The 24,683-nt window shown below is 36.8% G+C and overlaps 1 protein-coding gene across 2 annotated transcripts in view; it reads right to left on the bottom strand.

Annotated features, from left to right (window-relative positions):
• Positions 1-7,519: 7,519 nt before the first annotated feature.
• rab27b (RAB27B, member RAS oncogene family) overlaps positions 7,520-24,683 on the bottom strand; it is a 64,398-nt gene continuing 47,234 nt past the window's right edge. For both annotated transcript variants that reach the window (XM_087300552.1, XM_087300553.1), the window contains 5 exons: positions 19,971-20,142; positions 17,621-17,706; positions 13,090-13,193; positions 10,132-10,255; positions 7,520-8,683 (listed from right to left, as the gene is read on the bottom strand). In XM_087300552.1, the coding sequence (XP_087156678.1) occupies positions 8,497-8,683; positions 10,132-10,255; positions 13,090-13,193; positions 17,621-17,706; positions 19,971-20,142 (673 nt within the window). In that variant the 3' untranslated portion in view covers positions 7,520-8,496. The remainder of the gene's footprint in view (positions 8,684-10,131; positions 10,256-13,089; positions 13,194-17,620; positions 17,707-19,970; positions 20,143-24,683) is intronic.

The following is a 24,683-nucleotide window of genomic DNA, read 5'->3' as shown; positions in this document are numbered from 1 at the left end:
GATAGATAGATAGATAGATAGATAGATAGATAGATAGATAGATAGATAGATAGATAGAAAGAAACAGGCAAAAATGTATATATCCCAAATAATTTTTGTTGTAAACACATTTTAACATTTTTATTTGTTCATGTTGTTGTAGGGTGACACAAACACACACAATTGAAACACAAGCCGTTAAAATCTCAAGCATTTTCTTCTTTATTCTTTAGTAACGTTACACACATAACAAAAAATAAACGCTCTTAAGGAATCTGAAGGGTTATACTGTATAAGTGTGTGTTCAATCCTGCATTCCAGCTGATGTGTGTGTGTTCAGCGGGCGGATGGACTCGGCAGCGTGTGATTGGTCAGTAAATCTTTACAGGCACGAGGAGAGAGAAAATCCTTCAGTGTAAACTTGCAGAGGACGAACATCACTTCAGAAAGCATTCCTGAACCACATGAGGTACTAAAACCAGCAGAAGCCAAGCAGAAGACCAGCACAACACACACACACACACACACACACTCACACGAAGGAGAAGCATTGGTCCACAGGATTGTCACTATTAAAGGCATCAGTGACGCACACACACACACGCACACACAGGTTTCTCCATCATACACTGCTGTGATTATGGCACTGATGATTTTTGGCACCAGAGGACAGAAATAAAACTATTAAAGTGTTAAAAATATCAGATTAATTAGCATAAATAAATGAAAAACATAATTAAACACAGTGTCATGCTTCACCCCTGAACACGTTACACTCTCAGAAATAAAGGTACACGAGCTCTCACTGAGGTGGTAGTTTTTATACTTCAAGGGTCCTTATTAATACCTCAAGGGTGCATATTAGTACCTAAGAAGTGCAAAAGTGTTCCTCTTAAATTTTTTAGGTGCTAATATATACTTTTGAGGGACTAATATGGACCCTTTAAGTACAAATATGTACCTTTCGAAAAGGTACCACCCCAGTGACAGCTCTCATACCTTTATTTCAGAGAGTGAACGGTAAAATAAAACTTGTGTATTTATTTAGAGCTTATACTTTTTGCATTGTAACAAATATGTGTGTGTGTGTGTGTGTGTATTTATTTATTTATTGCAAATAAATGATGGATAATGATAGTTTGATGGTTAAAAGTCAGAGTTTTTGACTCTTCTAGAACATTAAACACTATAATATGTTTGCAGATATTTAGAAACATGCTCAGTGAACATTTTTGTTTATCTGAAAACAATGCTGAAGTCAGATATTCTGCTTTGAACGTGTGTTACCTGCTTCTGTCATTGTTTTGGTCATTTAACCCGCCCAATGCCAGTCTAGCCAATTATATTTCAGCATCCTGGGTTGCCAGATGGTGGAAAACAGCACATTTCATTCATTCAGTCAGGAAGACTCTGAAAGTGTGCATCTTTGACTGAAATGTGACCTCAGGTGGACAGTAGCAGACTCTAAAATGAGACGCAGATTCAGAGTTCCACATGACGTGGTTATTAATTAGCAAATAATATAAATATTATGAATGTAAACATTAGGTGAGCAGGTTACATTGTAACCCGGTGTCCTAACAACACGCTATCTGACGAGATACACAGTGATGAGCAGTTTGGCTGTTTGCACCAGACGAAACACGACAGAAATGTAAAAACAGCTATTGAGAAGCAGAGAATAGTGCACTCACTGCACTCCAGCACAATGCTAAGGTTTATAATCTGATTAATACACATTAAACCTGTTTAACATGATTAAATGCAGATGCTGAGTCACTGATGTGTGTTGGTTCACAGTTCTGAAGTTCAATTTTAGACGGTTTATTTTATTCTCCAGATCTGAGGTGAACTATCTGCTGCTGCTTTCAGTAGTATGGCAATAAATGTGATGTGAAATGGCATTCAGACTCACATTATTAGCATTTAACACTGAATAAAGCACATGAGCTGCACCTGAGCTGATCATTCATCCTGTTGTTCAGCTGTGAGAAATTAAAGCCGTTTCTACAATAATAATTTCAGGTGCTGGTTAGGATAAAAACTCTATCTTCTATCGCGTGTCGTTGCTTTTATTTAGAAAACGGTTCAAATCAGTCTTAAATCAGCCTTTAGGCTCGATAGTCAGACACACTCACGTCAATCTGGCAACCTGAGCTTGCGTGGACTCATTAGAGGTAGAACCAAGTAAAGATTTGTGTTGATCCAGGAGTGCAATACCTAGTTCAACCACTGGGTGTCAGACTTACATACTGCACCTTTAAAGTGAATTATGGCCAGTTTTTATATTTCACTCATGATCAAAAATAGGACGAAATATTTTGTTTAAAAAGGACTGAAATACAAGAATGTAGTAGTTCTACATTTGCGAAGTGAAAAATTAATATTAATTTAAATGATAGAATATTTAAAGATGTTTAAATAGTGTAAAACGAATGGGTGTATGTCATTTAAATTGTAATGATGCTTTAAAATTTTAAAACGCTTGAATTTATAAAATGTGTCAAAATCATTTAAAAATATGAGATATTTTTATTAATCCGGGTGCAGGTCACCTTAAATTCACCGTAAATTATTACACAAAATTAAGATAAAAAATGTGTTGTTATTTATATTATATTTTAAGTTTAATATTACAATTAAAAAGAAAGTTCATGATCAAAAATGTTGCTGTAAATTTAAGGTGAATTAAGCTCAGATGTTTATTAACTTAAACTAAAATATCTCCAAACTCTCATTTCTGCAAAGCCAAAATAAGTATGCAAATAAATAAAACAGTGAATTCAGGCAATGAGGAATAATTAGAAATATTAAGAACAAATGTGTTCAATCAGTAAAACATTCATATATTAGTCTACATTAAGTATTCTTTAATAATGTCACAATGCAAAAAGCTTTTATTTCGTTTTTAATTGGGCTGAGTTTTTATTATCCTTTACGAAATGTGTTTAAAGGTCGATCAGTATGAATGTGTCTGTGTATTAGTTTCCCAGATTGTTCAATCCATGAACACAAATGCAAATAATAGAAATAAAATTAAATAATTAGCTTTTTTTTTCTTCTTAATCGAGTCAGAATGAATAGCTGGAGCCACACACACACTCATGCACACACATGCACACACACTCATTTAATGCATTATGATTAGAGCTGCACAATAACACTGTAAATAAATGAGTATTCTGATCATGTCCTGCGTTATAACATTCACTATAGAAATACTCTTTCTATTAAATAATCATTTAAATATAATCCTACAAAAATAAACAGATATTTCTCTGATCTGAAATCTAATTAAGACTAAAAAAACTACACTAATGTGCAAACCTTTAGATTTTAAAGCATTATGAAGGATTCTGATTGGCTGTTGTCATTTTCCCGCCATTAGTGTTGATTTTCAGCTCTAGGTTTCTTTTTTTTGGGCCAATAGAAGAGCAGCGTCTACTGTGGAGGCGGGGATAATGATAGCACGGTCGACTCTGATTGGTCAGATTTGAATAAACAAATAACGCTGGAAACACACAAATGTTCAGCAGAGAAAATAAATGTAAAAACCCGCACCTTACACTCTCAGAAATAAAGGTGCAAAAGCTGTCACTTTCAAAACATACACTTTATTGCCTTAAAGTTCCACACTTGTATCTTCAAGGTACATATTAGTACATATAAATGGCAAAGGTGTACCTTCTGGTACCTTTAAGGTATCATTGTGGACCTTTTAAGTACAAAAGTGCACCTTTTAACAAGGCATAATCACAGTGACAGCTGTTGTGCCTTTATTTCTGAGTGTATCAGCCATGAGCTTTAGATGATTTTCATGATCTCAGAATGGAAAAGATTCAGCTTGCAGTTTTAAAGCTTAGAAATATATTAAAGAGACACGTATAAATAATAATAAGATAAAATATTACATACATAGACAACTGCATGCACACATAAAATAACAAAATGCATATATATATTGACATTTAAATACATATTAGTGGTGTAACGGTACTAATAATAATTCAGTTGTTCACTCATACAACTTCATGTTTTGTTGCTAGCTGATCATTGTTGAAGAATTATTCAGTGGCGTATTTTTGACGGCTGGTTGTCGCCCCCTATAGGCTAAATAATGTAATTGCTGACTACAACTTTCTTTTTGAGTGTTGTTAAATGCATATAAGGGTTATTTTACCTTGAACATCAGTGGTTTTATCTAAACTATAAACTGTCCTACCTGTACTTCTGTGTTATTTGACGGTTTGTAAACTAAACACTCAATCTCTGTCTTGATTTGTGCATTTTTCAAGCACAGATTTGAATGCAGCGATTGGAAGAATTAATAAACGTATGCAAATCAGCATCATGTATAATTGATGTTGCGTCGGTGTTGTGATCTCAATCGCTTAACGATTAATCGTGCAGCTTACACTGAATGCATTGATGCCGGCTAAACAGGCAGTGACAAAAACACCTTTAATAACCTAAGAAACCCACCAAATCCCCAATAACCCACCATGACTTCTTCTGTCATCATTATATTTTACAGGAAAGCCTAAATTCTGTCATACATGTGATTTGAATGACCCAAGAGGTGAAAAAAGTATTAATCTGCGGGTCACGTGTGTTCCAAACCGTGGGTTCATGGGTTGTGATCCGTACGAATGATGGATCAACTGCGATCCATTACACCCCTAATATATACATATATATATATATATATATATATATATATATATATATATATATATATATATATATGTATGTATGTATTATTATTTTTTTTATTTAGTGCAAAAAAGTTTAATACTCTCTTGTTTAGTTAACTGAACTAGTGTAAGGCAATCTGTAAGTGTATATGTATTTCTATTATATTTACAGAGTTATAATTTTCTTATTTGTCCTAATATTAGCAAAAAAATGTGTAAATTAAGTTAAATATATAAATTAAATTATATAAATATAAATTTAATTTAATATATTAATAATCTAATATTTAATAAAATGTTTTTTTGAATGAATAAATGTAATGTATCGCACCTCTCTGTGATAGGAATATTACACATTATTTTAAACAGAATAAAAATAGTTGTGTAATCTATTGTGCAGCACTAAATGAAATGCACTTCCCCAATTGTCTTATAATGTGTGTGTGTGTGTGTGTGTGTGTGTTTGAGCTCCAGTCTGACTGATTGTTAAGTGTGTGTCAGACGTGTAAAGCTACTGCTGGCCGCATGCAGGACATTCATCAACACACGCAGGCGTCACGACAACCACAGCAAACAAACGAACAAACAAACAAACCAACAAACGAACGAAGGCTGAAGCAGCGCCGCTCATGCATCAGTCTCAGCATCCTACATTCACTGCTGCAGAAAACACACATCTGTAGTGTGAGAGAAAACACTCGTGTTTCTGCTCGAAGAAATATACACTGTAAACACACACACACACACACACACACACACACAGGCCTGCGCTAAACACTGCACTGCTTTACTGTGTGTGGAGAAACGCTGATCTGCTCACCAGTGCTGAGCTTATTTCATTACAAATACAGGAAAAATACAGTAAAAGAGTGTAAAAACAAACAAACAATGCTAAAATATATAAACAAGTCTATTAAAGAAGATTAAAAAAATGCATTTATATACTTTTGGAGATTTGCAGTTTGCAATTTTTGTTTGTTATTTTTTTTAATCAAAACACTTTAAAAAACAAAAAACAAAAGCGCGTTTACCTCAATATAAATTGTAAAAAAAAAAAAAACATCAAAGCTACAAATGTATCAACAATTTAAAAAAAAAACCCACACAAATAAGCATAATTTTTAAAATATATTTTTTTGATACTTTTGCGGTTTGGGTTTTGCTGACATTTAGGTTTCAAAAATTAAAAATACAGATAAAAATAAAAAACAAAAATACACTGTAATATCAAATGAGTGCTTGACCAAAACAAACAAACAAACAAACAAACAAACAAACAAACAAACAAACAAACAAACAAACTCCAATTTACTAAAGCTAAAAAAGAAGCAAAAATGTATTTAAAATTGTATATATATATATATATATATATATATATATATATATATATATATTTAAAATATTATTACAATTTTAAATAGATGTTTTGTAGGTGAACATTTAGTCTATTGTAATTACATTCATTTTCCTTCGGCTTACTCCCTTATTTATCAGGGGTCGCCACAACAGAATGAACCGCCAACTATTCCAGCATATGTTTTACACAGCGGATGCCCTTCCAGCTGCAACCCAGTAATGGGAAACACCCATACACACACTGTGTGGAGTTTGCATGTTCTCTCCGTGTTGGTGTGGGTTTCCTCCGGGTGCTCCGGTTTCCCCCACAGTCCAAACACATGCGCTATAGGGGAATTGATGAACTAAATTGTCCGTAGTGTATGAGTGTGTGTGAATGAGAGTGTATGGGTGTTTTCCAGTATTGGGTTGCAGCTGGAAGGGCGTCCGCTGTGTAAAACATTCAGTCCGCTGTGGAGAACCTTGATAAATAAAGGGATTAGGCCAAAGGACAATGAATGAATGAATGAATAAACACAGCTTTAGTGAGCAGATGAGGCTTTCCATCTTCTGTGCAGTTTAGTAGCATTTGAGTGTTTTCACTCGCATATCTGGAGGCAGTACAACAACTCACACACACACACACACACACACACACACACACACACACACACACACACACACACACACACACACACACACACGTACAGATGAAGTCAAATAATTCATAAAATTTGTAATAATTTTAAAAATATTTCCCAAGTGTTGTTTAACGGAGAGAATCCATTAAACGTGTTCATCACATTAATCAACACATTTCTAATCATAATAGTTTCAATAACTCATCACTAATAACTGATTTAATTCGCCATGATGACAGTCCAAGGCAGCACAGTGTCTCATCAGTTAGCACTGTGGCCTCACAGCAAGAAAGTGGCTGGATCGAGTCCCGGCTGGGTCAGTCAGCATTTCTGTGTGGAGTTTGCATGTTTTCGCCGTGTTGGCGTGTGTTTCCTCTGGGTGCCTGGGTTTCCTGAATACACCGGCCACTATTGCAGTATGTTTTACGCAGCTGATGCCTTCCAGGTGCAACCCAGTACTGGGAAACACCCATACACACTCTTTCACACACACTTCATCGATTCCCCTATAGCGCATGTGTTTGTGATGGAAACCGGAGCACTCGGAGGAAACCCACGCCAACACAGGGAGAACATGCAAACTCCACACAGAAACGCCAACTAGACCAGCCAGGACTCGAATCAGCAACCTTCTTGTTGTGAGGTGACAGTGCTAAGCACTGAGCCACCGTGCCACCCCATTAACTATAATAGGGTATATGCCGAAGCATGCTAATAGGACTTTTAATTTGTCAGTAACCTGAGTTAAGCGCTTCCGGCGAATTGTATTTCAATGCAAAAATTAACGCATTTAAGGTCTGTTTTCTTTAAAAATCAGCGATCTCCACTGGCTGAGTGATATACGATATAAAGTGGCTCTCAGATTGTGCAAGAAGCTCTGCATTACATTACATTTCCCCCGCCATGTCTTTATAATATGAGCATTTCTTTTACCCCAGTATATTCAATGGAGCTTCTGTTCTAGCCTGCCGATTCTGACGGGTGTGTGCGAGTACACGGCTTTTTGTCTCGTTTTACGCTTGAGCAACTAAATGAATGCTAAAGTTTATTTAACTGAATGTATTTTTATTACATTACAACATCGATGCTGTGAAAGGATCCGTATAAAATGGAAAAAACTCACAATAACAGGCCACCGGAAGTTCATCAGTATAGGAACAACATTAGCTCGGCATATACGCTATTATTAGCTATAAAGTATGATCTATTTCTACATGCCTAATTCTATCTAATACCTAAACCTGAATACTACAGAGCTTACTAACTAATGAGGAGATGTTAATTAGTGGTGTATTAAGCTAGAAGATGAGTAAACAGCATCAGTTTGGATCTAAAATGAAGTGTGGCCACTGCTTGTTCTGTGAAATCTCTATAATAGACATTACAAATTGTTTTAATAATATTAAAAACTGCTTTTTTCATGCCAAACTAAGAAAAAAAAACGAGAAAAAATATTATAGGAAATACTGTGAAATTTTCCTTGCGCCATTAAACATCACTTCGGAAATATGTGTAATAATAATCATAATAATATAATAATGAGATAATTTTGTCTTCAGCGTCAGTAATGTGTGTGTGTGTGTGTGTGTGTATTTGTGTGTGTGTTGTGTGTGTGTGTGTGAGAATATTTCCAAAGTGTTTGAAAAGAATAGTAAAAATGTGTGTGTATTAGTAAAGCAGCGAGTCAGTAGTCAGTAATGTGTGTGTTTGTGTGTGTGTGTGTGTGTGTGTTTGTGTAAATGTCCAACACCACTTTGGATATTTGAAAAGAACAATAAAAATGTGATCCTTTGTCTCCGTGTGTGTGTGTGTGTGTGTGTGTAGAGAAGGCCATGTGTGTGTGTTCTTCAGCATGCACACTTCTTCTGTTGGGCAGGTGCGGCGCTCAGTTTGCTGCTGCCGTCGCTGGTGTTTGCGTCTGCGCTGGGCTTCTCCACACACTGCTCCATCCGCTTCATCACCAGATCCAGCAGCGTCACCACAGCCTTGTCCACCTCAGAGCCCGTCGCTGCACTCGTCTCGAAGTACGGGATGCTTTTGGAAAACACACACACACACACACACACACACACACACACACACACACACACACACACACACACACACACACACACACACACACGTTTTATACTTTTATTTAGAGGCAAATGAATAGTCAAAAAATTCAGAATACAAAGACTGTGGGAAGTAAAGTGTGGTCTAAAATACACACACACATACACTCACTGGCCACTTTATTAGGTACAACTTACTAGTACCGGGTTGGACCACATTTGCCTTCAGAACTGCCTTAATCCTTCATGGAGTAGATTCAACAAGCTACTGGAAATATTCCTCAGAGATTTTGCTCCATATTGACATGATAGCATCACACAGTTGCTGCAGATTTGTCGGCTGCACATCCATGATGCCAATCTCCCGTTCCACCACATCCCAAAGCTGCTCTATTGGATTGAGATCTGGTGACTGTGGAGGCCATTTGAGTGCAGTGAACTCATCGTCATGTTCAAGAAACCAGTCTGAGATGATTCAGGCTTTATGACATGCTGCGTTATCCTGCTGGAAGTAGCCATCAGAAGATGGAGACACTGTGCTCATAAAGGGATGGACATGGTCAGCAGCAATACTCAGGTAGGCTGTGGCGTTGATGCTCAATTGGTACTAATGGACCCAAAGAAAATCTCCCCCACATCATTACACCACCACCACCAGCCTGAACCGCTGATACAAGGCAGGATGGATCCATGCTTTCATGTTGTTGAGGCCAAACTGTGAGCCGAGCATCCGAATGTGTCAGCAGAAATGGAGACTCATCAGAGCAGCAACGTTTCTCCAATCTTCTATTGTCCAGTTTTGGTGAGTCTGTGTGAATTGTAGCCTCAGTTTCCTGTTCTTAGCTGACAGGAGCGGCACCCGGTGTGGTCTTCTGCTGCTGTAGCCCATCCGCCTCAAGGTTGGACGTGTTGTGTGTTCAGAGATGCTCTTCTGCAGAGCTCGGTTGTAACGAGTGCTTATTTGAGTTACTGTTGCCTTTCTATCAGCGGGAACCAGTCTGGCCATTCTCCTCTGACCTCTGGCATCAACAAGGCATTTGCACCACAGAACTGCCGCTCACTGGATATTTCCTCTTTGTCGGAGCATTCTCTGTAAACCCTAGAGATGGTTGTGCGTGAAAATCCCAGTAGATCAGCAGTTTCTGTAATACTCAGAGCAGCCCGTCTGGCAGCAACAATCATGCCACGTTCAAAGTCACTTAAATCCCCTTTCTTCCCCATTCTGATGCTCAGTTTGAACTGCAGCAGATCGTCTTGACCATGTCTACATGCCTAAATGCATTGAGCTGCCATCCTGTGATTGGCTGATTAGAAATTAGTGACAGCAAGCAACTTGCCGGTGAGTGTATATGCTAGTTGTTTAACAGAGCCAAATGTTTGCAGTATTTCCTACAATATTTATTCTGAAGGTAATAAATAATCACTCACCCGTATTTGTCCGCGAGTTCTTTCGCTTGTTTCTCCTGAACTTCTCTCTGGTCGGCCAGATCTGCTTTATTTCCCACCAGCACGATATCTGGATTCTCACAATACGCATTAGCCTGGAGCTGACCTGCACACACACACACACACAGGTATAAACACACAATTCATGTACATACACACAGTCGTGCATACACACGCATTCTGTACACACATGCACTTAAACACAGGCACACACACACACACTCTCATACATATACACATATAAACGCACATATGCATACACATACAGTTGAAGTCAAAATTATTCGCCCTCCTGAATATTTATTTCCCCAATTTCGGTTTAACGGAGAGCAGATTCAATTCAATTCAGCTTTATTTGTATAGCGCTTTAACAATGTAGATTGTGTCAAAGCAGCTTCACATAAATGGTCATAGTAACTGGAACAGTGTAGTTCAGTTTTTAGTGTTTAAGTTCAGTTCAGTTTAGCTCAGTTCAGTGTGATTTAATCATTACTGAGAGTTCAAACACTGAAGAGCAAATTCATCGATGCGTGGCTCTACCAATCCTGAACCATGCGAGGCAGTGGCGACAGCGGAGAGGGAAAAAAAACTTCACCTGATAGTAGTGAAGAAAAAAAACCTAGAGAGAACCAGACTCAGTTGGGCACGACCATTTTAATTTCTCTGCTGGCCTGTTCAGCAGATCTGTTCAGCAAATTTCTAATCATAATAGTTTTAATAACTCATCTCTCATAACTGATTTATTTTCTCTTTGTCATGATGACAGTAAATAATATTAGACTAGATATTCTTCAAGACTCTTCTATACAGCTTAAAGTGACATGTAAAGGCTTCACTAGGGTAATTAGGGTAAAGTTAGGGTAATTAGGCAAGTCATTGTATAACAGTGGTTTGTTCTGGAGACAATCCAAAACTAATATTGCTTAAGGGGGCTAATAATATTGACCTTAAAATGGCATTAAAACAATTAAAAACTGCTTTTATTCTAGCCCAAATAAAACAAATAAGACTTTCTCCAAATGTTAGAGGAAATACTGTGAGAAAATCCTGAATCTGTTTAACCTAATTTGGGAAATATTTGAAAAAGAGCAAATTTACAGGAGGGCAGATCATTCAGACTTCAGCTGTTTATTGTGCGTGACCCCCCAGACCACCAGGGGGCCCCGTAGCTATGAAAGATTATATAATGAGGAGAGCTGTGCGAGTGAATATTGTTTTTGTTTTTTGATTTGGCTTCCAGCAATTACGTATACACTATAATCAAGGTCATTCAAAGCATGTGCTGACATCCTTCCTATGTAAATCATCTAATCAGTCTAATGCCGAGTTCAGACTGCATGATTTTTAAACTAGTCGTGTCACAGATGTTTTCACACTGCTTGACTATCTGGGCTGGCGTTTCGTCGCTGCTTTGTTTACACTGCAAGATGGTTCGGTGACAGGGACTTTCACATTGCATGACTTTACTGTAGGGAGAATCGCTGACAACTTCGTCCAAACTACGTCTCACAGCCAAAAACACGTCGTATATCTTTTGTTATTGACTACATAATGAGAAAGAAGCCTTTAATGGGGTAGAACATGTACATGTTTGCTCACCTGGGTTTAAAGGGAATTAGCCATTTCTCCTCAACATTGATAATAAACTAATTTCTTTCTGTATGAAACGTCAAACAGACACGGTTGCTCCTGAGTCCTGTCAAACCTCCACTAGTTTTTCCTCCATTTCGTGGGTCCAAATAAACAGAAAAAGAGCGCTTTTACCTTCTCCCCCAGCCTCCCGCTGGCCTGCAGCAGGTGTACACACACGCACACACAAGTGAATGCCGCTCTCTCATTGGCTGTAGGCGATCGCTGATGTTATTTTCAGTCAGAACTCAATTCACACGGCATGATTTGAATCGCCAACAGCTCCAGATATTCAGCACGCCAAATATCTCACAGGCATCGGCGACTCATCGGCGATTCTCTCAGATCGCGTCTTTGATCGTTCATACTGTGTGATTGTCACTCACGTGCACGAGCAGCGATTTGCCTGTGATTTCAGGCATTTGTCGGCGATTTCTCAAAACCTGTCGGCGAGCCAAAATCGGGGCTAAAATCACGCAGCCTGAACTAGGCATAATTCGTATAACGGTATGTGACTGTCGGATATGGTTCATGATAATAAACAAACTCTGTTCCCTAAATATCTTCTGCACATTATATCTGAGAGTGAAAATAGACACTTTGGGATTTGGGTTCATACAAATGCATACAAAATATGTACAGCCGAAGTCAGTATTATTAGCCCTCCTGTATATTTTATTCCCCAATTTCTGTTTAACGAAGACAAGATTTCTAATCATAATAGTTTTAATAACTCATTTCTTATAACTGATTATTTTCTCTTTGTCATGATGACAGTAAATAATATTAGACTAGATATTCTTCAAGACACTTCTATACAGCTTAAAGTGACATTTAAAGGCTTCACTAGGGTAATTAGGGTAAAGTTAGGGTAATTAGGCAAGTCATTGTGTAACAGTGGTTTGTTCTGGAGACAATTCAAAACTAATATTGCATAAAGGGGCTAATAATATTGACCCTAAAATGGGTTTAAAACTATTAAAAACTGCTTTTATTCTAGATGAAATAAAACAAATAAGACTTTCTCCAGAAAAACAAAATTTATCAGACATACTGTGAAAATTCCTGAATCTGTTCAACATCACTTGGGAAATATTTGAAGGAGCATAAATTCACAGGAGGGTGAATAATTCTGACATCAACTGTACATTGTGGACAGAGATCTTTTTTAAAAACAAAAACACGGAAAACTCCATTTATAAAAATACCCGTGAACATTTGGACATGGCTTAAAGCTGGTTAAAGTTATTTATTTGTTAGTTATTTGTTTGTTTGTTTCTTTTTTTTTTTTAAAGTTATTTATTGACTCACTCATCCAATTCCTGACGTTGAGAAAGCTCTGCTGGCTGGTCAGATCAAACATCAGCAGAAAACCCATGGCATCCCTGAAGAATGCAGTGGTCAAACTCCTGAACCTGCAGGGAAACATGAGGAAAGAGAATCTAAAATAAGCCCATAGGAGTCAGACTGGTTTAATCAACCCAGGCTCATTGAGGATATGTATCCCTGTCTACATTTTTGAAAACAGCAAAATGTGAACGTAAGGTAAGTCTGCTCGCAGTTTATGTTTTTTCAAATCCACCAGAGGGCGCTGTGTATGCTTTTGAATGATGTTAAAGGGTCATGAAACACCAAAACACATGTGTTGAGCTGTTGACAGTGGTATATGTGTCCCACACTGCTAAAAACACTATTAGGACACCTATATTTCACTAAAAAGTGTAAATTGGTTGTTTTTGCGTTATTTCAAGCAAATTTGTACTTCCTGTTTGAAACGAATTTTTGAAGCTGCGTCACGGTCATGACATAATAGCGTGTATTCCAGCGTGCAGACTGGACGTCTGTGCCAGAGTGTGTCTTATTACATCTTACAGTGTGCTGCATTAATGCATGAGTAAGGCTTGGTTTAAACCAATCAGCGCGCTCTATTGTGCAACTTCATTAATATTCATTGCTGTCAGAGTGTAGACGGCAGAGATGCCACGTTGTGTTGGCAAAACAAGCGTGAAGTGTTGCTTTTATAGTTTGCTGCAGTGAAGTTTTGTTTTCATTTTCTCTCTGTGAGAGCGCAGCTGGAGTCACGTGTGGATTAACAGTGTACGCGACGCTCGACAACAATAACTTACGTGTCTAAGGAGGATTATTGTTTACCTGAGAGCTGTTCTCATCTGCAAACGCTGAGATCCGGATTCGCTTGTAGTCTCCTCTTAATAAAGACGCGGCTCTAGTTGCTGGTGATTGTCCTGTCTCTACAGATTTGGTAAGTGAGCGACCAGTGCTCTTTGTTTATTCAGTTCGTATTTTATTTGTATCAAACAAACTATTGCACCAGTGTAAACAAGTTAGCACTAACAGTTACAACCAAACTATAACCTCGTGTTGGATTTTGTGACCGGAATAACACACGCGGCTTTCTGACGCTACCTGCCGTGTGCATCTAAGTTTCCGGGAAATGCAGAGTTTTTTTCTCTCTCATTCGCCGTGCGGTATCAAACATCGTTTGAAAAATACACGTTTACAGCAGTTCCTCGAATCAAATATCCTGTTTGTCGTGAGGGACATGACTGAATTCCCTGAATGAAAGACAGTTAAAGTCCACCATTTAATAATTTGGCAAATAATTCGACAACAGATGTCCATGTAAACACAGTCACATTGTCCGCTGTGGTTGTGTGTTTTGACTCTGAAATTCAGCGCGCCCAAATAGACACTCCCACACCGTGCCTCTTTTCTTCCTCTGACACTCCCCCCTAAACAGAGCTGGACACGCCCACTTTTCTGACTTTTTCCAAAGTAGAGGTGTGAAAACACCCTGCTGAAACGAGGGGGTTTCATGGCCCTTTAAATTACTTTTGCGCATCCTCTTCTCGTGTAAATCCATCAGAGGGCGCACTATACAGTACACTTCAGCCGATTAGGCCAACTTGCTGTCAACTGAATGACTGACCGACAGACCCACCCATCCCCTTCTCTAAACCCAACCCATAGTGTTTTCAAAGGCAATCTAGAAAAGAAAAGCCATTGTGTGATTTCACTACATTTTCAGCCTGTTGTTTATTCAATTATTAAATTTTAGCTGGTTTCTGGAACCGTTCTTCGTCGGACTGGACCCTGTCAACCTCATGTCCCAAGTCCACCATACATGGCAAGTCACTGGGCATACTGGTAACAGTGGAAAAGCAATCCACACTGAGGTAAGCGGTCAGCAGGTAGCACTAAAACAAACAGAAGCCGCAGGCGGCGTCATACCGTCCCGTAGCGTTCATTTTAAACACAAAATACAGCCAAATATGCCTCTGGCTAACTAATAAGTCATGGTTTCCGCTACATTCATTCATCCATGGCGGGACGCCACGCCAAGATTCATCCCGCCACGGCTACATTACAGCTTCTCATTCTAAACATTTTATTTTTTAATAGTGGGTAATAATCGCACCAAAACGTATTAAAAGGTAAGTGAAATATAACAGCACGAACTTTTCTGTAACCGTAGTAGTGCTGTGCGTCATTTGTTTAACCCTTTAAGGTTACATGCTGACTGGCTGACAGGCGTGTGATGCATGAGGCCAGCAAACATGTCGTATAGCCGTTTCACTTTACTTCAGGACGCATTAATACTGCTCTGCAGGTTTATTAGGGAGACATTCGTAAATATTCCTAGCAAATCCAATAAATATTGGAGACATACTCGTTACAGAAACGCTAGGGATGTAACAATATTGTAAATACCGTCATACCGCAATAGTAATTTTTTTCAATATTACCGTAGGCGCATGACTCAATAAAACTATATTTCTGAGAAAAGTTTGCTCAGGCGAATGAAGTGAACGGGAGGTAGCGGGAACTACAATTCCCATCAGCCCAGGCGTGGCCATCATCCTTTGCGGTCTGTTGTCACTGCAGATCCAGTACAGCGGAAATGGAGTGTGCAGCTAGTAGCGGGGAAGAAAAAGAGCTGGAAATGATCGAACCTAAAGCGGGTTTTAAATCGGATGTGTGGAAGCATTTCGGTTTCTTTCTAAAAAGATACGAAAAAGGAGAAAAGGTGACAGACAAAGACAAAAACAGTAAGCAGGCACTGGCAGACTGTGGTGAAATATAAGTCGGGGAATACGACTAAAAACAGTCATGGGGACTGCAGAACACAGCACACTTGTTAGATTGATGCAGACATTGACTTGTACCGCAAAGAGACCTCTATCTCACTCATGGCTTGTCCTCTCAAGAGGTGGAAAGACAACGCACAACGTTACCCACTGCTGTCAACCTTGGCTAAATCAGATCTCTCTGTCCCAGAAACTTCAGTCCCAAATGAGAGGGGTTTTCTGTTGCAGGGGACATGCCCAGAGACCCCAGCTTTTACCAGATTATAGTTATATGATCATTTTTCTTAAAAACCCATCTCTATCTAAGTGAGTGAGTGATTAAATGTTGAATGTGATGAGTTTTCAACAATACTCAATTGAAACTTCATTTTTTTTTTATATGGTTTAAAAGTTTTTTTGTTATTAAAATTGAAACATTTCTGTTTGGAAACTTACAGATAGATGGCTACTTTGTTTGTCATTGATATGTTCAGTGCTGAGGTAAATAAACACTTTTGGCACTTTTTTCGAGCCTTTTTATTAGTTTTATTTTTCCTGTAAATTATTCAGTAAATACCGTACCGTGCCATTCATACCGAGGTGTTATCGTACCGTGAAATTCTGATACCGTTACATCCCTAATAAACGCACTAAATCACATGTCAGCAGCAATTATTTGAGAGCGCACAAGATCTGCGCACTCTTGAAGCGGCTTATATTTGAGGGGGCGTGCAAAAAAGTTTTGTTCATGAGCAGAGGAATTCGGCGCGAAAAGCAAAGAGAACCACATGCTGCAGGCTGTTACAAAAATGCGATCTCGACCTTTCGATCTTTGTCACTGAAATAACGTCACAGGTACATTTTTGTTAAAAAAAAGGCCTGCTGCCACGGCTGGAAAAAATCCTAGAGGAAACACTGTAAGTGCTCTCCAGAAATGTAGACAGGGGTACGTATGAGCTTGTGTTGGGTTTAATCTGATTATATAAGCACATGTCTTCACTTTACATTAAAGTGAGACTTTTATTGACATTATAAATGATGATCTGCACGCTTGTTGATGCACAAGAACCAGAATCAGCTCAGGTGAGGCTGAAAAACAAACAAAACTCTTTGCTTAGAAATAAAGAATTGGAAAAGTAGAGGCAACACTTAAAAATAATGGTCCATTAGTTCATATTAGTTGTATTTACTTATATGAACACACTATTAGCAGTACACTACCTGACAAAAATCTTGTCTCCTATCCAAGGTTTAGGAACAGCAAATAATAAGTTGACCTCTAGTTGATCATTTGGTGTCAGAAGTCTCTTATATGAAAGGCAAAGGCCTCTAGATGACACTTATTTGAGCACAATGAAATCTGATCATGTCTTGATGTTGACTGATTTGATGAGGACAGTGCGCTCTGACTCTGCTCACACTAAAGTGTCATCACTGAACAGAAATAATGTCCAGTATAGAATATAAAGTCCTGCTGCAGTGGAGACAGAATGAATATTGTGTCTGACTCCATCATGAGCTTGGAGGACTGCATCCATACATCTCTGACATGACTCAAATCACTGATTAATAAAGTCATCTGGAATGAAGAAGAAAGCCTTCAGCAGGATCCCAGAGCTCATCAAGAGTTTGTGTATTCATCTTTAATGCCTCCTCCTTCATCTTAATAATGTTAAACAATGTTTATATCTGGTGACTGGACTGGCCAATCCCAGATTACCATAATAAATCTGAATATGAATATATTACACACACACCTCTCCTGTCCCGCCGTGTCCCACAGCTGCAGGTGAACCTTAAAGGTTTTCCCCGTCGTCCCATTGGGGCTGTTAGTCGTATAAACCTAGAGGAAAAGAAGAGACTAATATCATACACACATCATTTAAAGGAGTACACCACAACAAAGCTCACCACCGGCTTTGTCTGAATCCATTAGATCCTTTCAGAGGTGCATCCAGCCCTGTGAGCTCATAAACTCCTCCAGAAACTGTACTTGAATGGTGGAGGCTTTCAGTGGTGCTTCAGACCAAGCCCAGATTGATGAACTGTTGTCGGTGTGTGCAGGAGAATTTTCCCCAGGACACCAACACAGGAGCTACGTCACAATCACGCCCCCACAAGAGCACGCACGTGATCCTCTCCAAATTAGCTTATAATTAAACTTCACTTAAACCCTCTATAAAAGTGATATTTGCATAATAGGTGCCCTTTAATAATAACAGTAAGGTATCACTTTTTTACAGTATTTATTCGTCTTTATTGATGTTATTTAATAGAAATAAAGTCGGAAAAAAAAATAAATATCACTTACAGTGCATTGATTAATATTCCATAAAAAAAAATTTACATAGCGCTTTTCACATTACTTGTTCTATTAGTATATTATTAAATGAACAACAACAACAATAATAATTATAATAATAATTATTATTTATATTGTTATTTAATAAATAAATAATATATTATTAAATAATTCATTTAATAATAATAGTAATAATAATTAAAATTAATATGATGATTATTAGTATATTAAGTCAAAATAAATATTACTATATTAAATAAATATTAATAATAATACTAATTATTATGATTATTTATTAAAGTATTATTATTTAATAATCTTTTCTTTATTAACTAATAAATAATAACAATAATAATAATAATAATTAATTAATTAATTATTATTATTATTATTAAATATTACATTCTTAAATTAATTTTACTATCAATAATATTTGTTATTATACTAATTATAAAAAAATTATTATATTATTAAATGAATAATAATAATAATAAATATATATTTAAGTATTATAATTTAATAATCTACTAATAAATAATAATAATTATTATTATTATTGATGAAATAAAAACTATTTAAAAATTATAGTTTAATTAATATTATTAATAAATAAATAAATACTACATTATTAAATGAATATATATATATATATATAAATATATATATATATATATATATATATATATATATATATATATATATATATATATATATATATATATATATAATTATTATTATATTATTTAGAAAAATATTATATTATTAAATGAATAACAACAATAATAATTATTATTATAATTATTATTATTGTTATAGTATTTAAAATAAATACATATATTATTACATAAACAATAATACTAATATTAATAATTATTATAATTTTAATTATTATCACTATTATTATATTTAATAAATAAAAAGATATTATATTAATAATAAAAAAATAATAGGTCACACTTTACAATAAAGTTTCATTAGTTAATGTTAAAATTTAAATTAAAATTATAATGGTAAATAATTTTATTTTACAGCATTTATTAATGATTATTATTGTTTATTACGAATGGGTTATTATTTACTAATGTATTATTAAAATCCAAATTTTGGCTTGCTACAGCTTGAAGAAACAATGAACAACTGAATTTCCATTAACCAACATTAACTAAGATGAACAAATTCTGTAATAAATGTATTGTTTATTGTTTGCTCATGTTAGTAAATGCATCAACTAATACAACCACGACTGTGCATCATCACAAGCCTAATGCCACACCATGAATAATTCATCCTCAGCCAGAAATACGAACACTTTTATGGTCAGAATCAGCGGATCTGAGAGAAAACACAGGACGGCTGGACCGTTATTGATCTGTGAGCCGCAATGCATGCTGGGATTGATGCTTTCATCTCTCCGTTCATCTGTGACATTTCAAGAGTCTCTGAAAGACTGAAGACGGTCACCCAAACTCCTGAAGTGAAGCATTTATATGATGATGAAGATGATTAATCTGCTCTTTCTCATTATCGATCTCTCCAGATGAGCACCGGCTACTTCAGTGGGCGAAAACACAACACTTTCTGTCTTTCTAGGGAAGCTATTATGCAGAAATCACTTTTATAACTGGCTTAAACACAGTTGTGTGGCAGCAGTGTGTGAATAAATCTAGCCTTTAATAGTACACACACACTTACTCACATGCGCACACACACTCACATGACCAGCCGATAAGGGATAGACAACACAATATCACCTGGGCACACACACACACACACACACACACACACACACACACACACACACTCACCACTCTCTTTTCCCTGAAGTCGATGCCCACGGTGGTGATGAATTTGGGGTTGAACTTGTTATCTGTGTATCGGTAGAGGAAAGTGGTCTTGCCGACCCCGGAGTCCCCCAAAGCCAGGAGTTTGATCAGATAATCGTAATCTCCATCGGTCATAGTGCTGCTGGAGCTGAACCTGCACACACACAAACACACACTGCATGAGGAGAGCAATAATAACCGAACACACCACTACAAAAACACTCGGAGCATGTTGAACCTGCTGCAAACACAGAGGAAATAATAAATTAATGCAAATAACGGAAACTAAACAAACGAAATCCACCCAATGTATGACGTTGTGTACGTGGAGCTGGTGCAAATACAAGCATCAGATGTGTGTCTAATATAAATATATATTTTTATTCTATTTTTTGCTTATAATTACCAATCATTTGACGCTTTGGTCCACTCTCTGTATTACGCTGCCTGACTGCCTGTCTGGGTTCCACAACAGAGGAATGAACCACCTGCTATTCTAGCTTATGTTTTACATTAGCTGCATCCCAAATGGCACACTATACACTATGCACTCATGCACTATGTACTTATGCACTTGCACACTCAACAGGATAGTATATATATGTAGTGTCGTCCCAAATGGCACACTAATGTGTTTTTACTAAGCGGAAATTCAAACCGTTTCCCTGATGACGTTTGACGGTCGCCAAATCAGTGAAATAAACGACCGAATTATCAGATAATACCTGCCGTGAGTATTGCCGCATTCACCATCGGGAGGCGCTAAAATCACTCTCGTAGGAGAATTCTGCTTTCACAATCCAAAATAAATAAAGTTATTCAACATGTGCGCCCGATAGCTCCGCCCCTTCTGCTACGTAAGCAAACCTGCGGTCGTTGAGTGCGTGTAGTGTCCATCATTACACACTTCATTTTACCAGCTGAATGAGTGCATCATCCGGGTAATTAAAGTGCACTTATTATTTTTAGAGTTTTCAGTGTGAACGCACTACTTAAACTTTTTATACTACAAAATGGCGTAGAATAGTGCACAAGTATGCGATTTGGGACGCAGCTATTATGTTTTTACGCCTTCCATTACAACTTGGAACTAGGAAATAACGTAACAGAAAACAAAATAAAATAGTAATAAGTTAATTATATTTTATATGCTATATATATGCTTTTTATTTCAATTACTATGATTGGTTATGGTAAACTACACTTGAACATATACACATATGCATTTATTTATTTATTTATTTATTTACATTTTACTTTATAGAACTTAAAAAAAAAAAAGAAATCACTTTGTAAAAAATTTTTTTTAAATTAGGGATGTCCAGATCCGATTACGTGATCGGAAATCTGGCCACATTACGCAGTTACAGGCTCGATCGAAATCGGATGTTACCTCCCGATCAGGGGTGCGTTTTCCAAAACCATCGTTAACCAACTAAGGTTGCAAGTTCCATCGTTACAAACATAGTTTGTTGATTTGCCGTTTCCCAAATCCTTCACTGCAACGAACATTCGCAAACTGCGTCGCAAACTTGAGCACTTGAAACTGCACCTCTGGAGCTGTAGTTAGAAACATAGTTCCTGGCTGTGTTTTATTCCCACTTAACCCCCCCCCCCCCCCCCCCCTGTGCACTATTCATTTTGAACACTCTAACATTCAAATGAAAAGTCGGAATTATTAAAAGTAAATTAGCATTAAGCTCATCTCTCTCAGTTGTAATTTGCCTTCAAACTGTTTTTACAGTTCAGTTTTAGCGATTTTCATGTTTACAAGTGTGCTCCCTTTGCAGTGCACTTTGAAAACAATAATGTCATTTTGAACACAGCCGTGGCTCATGGTGAAAGCTATTGGTGACATGTTATTTAAAAGTGGAATTTATGTTACGTCTTCAAAGTTTGTGAAAACAAAAAGCATACGTTAATTCTTTTAATTTACAGTAGGTTATTCATTAAGTATCTGTACTGTATTTGACATGGGCCTGCTGGTTAGAACCTTCTGCTGTGGTGTCGAATTGTAAAAGTAGACTTTTCTAAACAATAAAAAATAAACAATATCCTACTTAATAATAATAATAATAATAATAAAAATAATCATCATCATTATCATGATCATCATTACTATTAATAAAGTATGATTTTTTCATTTCTGATACATAATAAATATTACATTTCACTTTATAATAAATAGCCTCATTATTTATTTACTTATATGATTTATATATGAGATTAGAAAACGTGTTAGCTTTTGTAAGTGATTCTATAATATATCAATATAATTTGCAGAAATAAATGATGGGGTTCTTCTCTAAAGAAGTTGTTACTCCACCTCGTTTAGAATTTCTTTATGGGCGTTTTACGTTATAACTAACGTGGTTCAAGTGATGGATCTGCGACAGAGAAACTCGGGTTTTTGGCAAACATCGGTCACTACATTATTCTTTTCCCAAATGATGCATCGTACTGTGATAGTTCAGCCGCGAGTTACGTTGTTGTATGGGAAACACACCCCTGGACTCAAGTCAGAATTATTTGCCCCCTCAGATTTTTTTTCTTTTTTTAATATTTCCCAAATGATGTTTAACAGATTCAGGAAACGTTCACAGTATGTCTGATAATATTTGTTCTTCTAGAGAAAGTCTTATTTGTTTTTATTTCAGCTAAAATAATAGCAGTTTTTAATTTTTTAAACATTATTTTAAGGTCAATATTATTATAATATTAGCTCTTTTATGCAATATATTTTTCCTGATAGTCTACAGAACAAACCATCGTTATACAATAACTTGCCTAATTACCCTAAACTGCCTAGTTACCCTAATTACCCTAGTAACCCTAGTGAAGCATTTAAATGTCACTTTAAGCTGAATAGAAGAGTCTTGAAGAATATCTAGTCTAATATAATTTACTGTCATCATGGCAAAGAGAAAATAAATCAGTTATTAGAGATGAGTTACTAACACTATTATGATTAGAAATGTGCTGAAACAATCTTCCCTCTGTTAAACAGAAATTAAAATACAAACAGGAGCGCTAATAATTCAGGGGGGCTAATAATTCTGACTTCAACTGTGTGTGTGTGTGTATATATATATATATATATATATATATAACTGTGTGTGTGTGTGTGTGTGTGTGTGTGTGTGTGTGTGTGTGTGTGTGTGTGTGTTTGTAAAGGCCAAAAAATAAGAGAGAACGTTAATTTTTTTTGTACTTTTTTATTTAAAGTAAAGTTATAAGAGCCTGAAAGTATTGTAGACTTTGCAAATTCAGTTTGCAGACATTTGTAGGTACAGACATCTATTGTGTGCGTTCTCAGCAGTTTTTTCATGTCTTTTTAATATTGTCCATATCGATATCAGAGTTATATCATATCGAAATTCAGAAGTATATCGTGATATAAATTTTTGTTATATCGTCCAGCCCTATTATAATGCAAAGCTTTGCTTTTAGTACAGTGTGAAACTCCCTTTATATTGTGTCTAAATCATACAGTGAAGATCATTGATTTTAAACTCATCAGATCTTAAACGACAGCACTTTAGCTAGCTTTAGTCGGCAAATTAGGACGCGGAAGCAGCTTGAAGCGGAAAGCGTGAGTGTGTCTCCGGTCTGGAGGTATCATAAAGTTGATGAAAACAACATTGCCATAGCAAACTGTGAGATCTGTAAACTTGGATTGCCGCTGTATTTTAAGTTGAGGTGCTGTTTGTTTTTATATTATATTATTAATATTTACTGTTTTACTAAAGTCAAAAAGAGAAGAATATTGACGTTATTTATTACTTGATTGTTGAAGCTACCTTACAGAAGTGCCCTGTTCGTTAACAGAGTTGCTGAATGCTAAAATAAGGAACATTCTGGATCTGTTTCTGAAACCTGGACGTTATGTTAAGCTGCTTTGACACAATCTAGATTGTGAAAAGCGCTATATACATATGTAAATAAACATGAATTGAATTGTTTCTTCGCTCTTCTTTATTTTTTTTAATGTATTATAGAAGTGTCGGATCTGGGTTTCTGTATCGGTGCTCAAAATCAAACGACTCAGACTCGAAAAAAAAACCTGATCGGGACATTCCTAGTTAAAAATGGTAGCACTGCTTGCTATTTATAAGAGCATCCATTACACACATCAATGCCAAACAGACTGAGGAATATACGAGTGTGACAGAAGAGCGTCTGAGGGTCTGTCGGGCCCCGGGGCCATTTCTACAGCTCTCATAACAGCTCATTTATACATGCCAGTTACAGACGCTGCTATAAACACACCAGAACCCGAAGCAAATGAGCATCAACACGAGTTCACACTCATTCACTGCAGACACGCATGAAAAAAAGAGCTTCATTCATCACTAAGCACATGATGGAGAACATGTGACTCTCACACGCATCATCATCATCATCAGTCATGACATCATCCGGAATCACATCCAGAGATTAAACATCATCCATCCATTCTCCTTCAGCTTAATCTCTATTTCAAAGGTCGCCACAGCGGAATGAACCACCAACTATTCCAGCATATGTTTTACACAGCAGATGCCCTTCCAGCTGCAACCCAGTACTGGGAAACACCTTAAAACACTCATTTACACAAACACTCATACACTACAGCAGCGCATGTGTTCAGACTGTGGGGGAAACCGGAGCACCCGGAGGAAACCCACGCCAACATGGGGAGAACATGCAAACTCC

Source organism: Danio rerio, chromosome 21 (assembly GCF_052040795.2).
Source record: "Danio rerio strain M-AB ecotype USA chromosome 21, GRCz13ab, whole genome shotgun sequence".
NCBI classification, from domain to species: Eukaryota; Metazoa; Chordata; class Actinopteri; order Cypriniformes; family Danionidae; genus Danio; species Danio rerio.
This window is presented reverse-complemented; position numbering and strand designations above follow the sequence as displayed.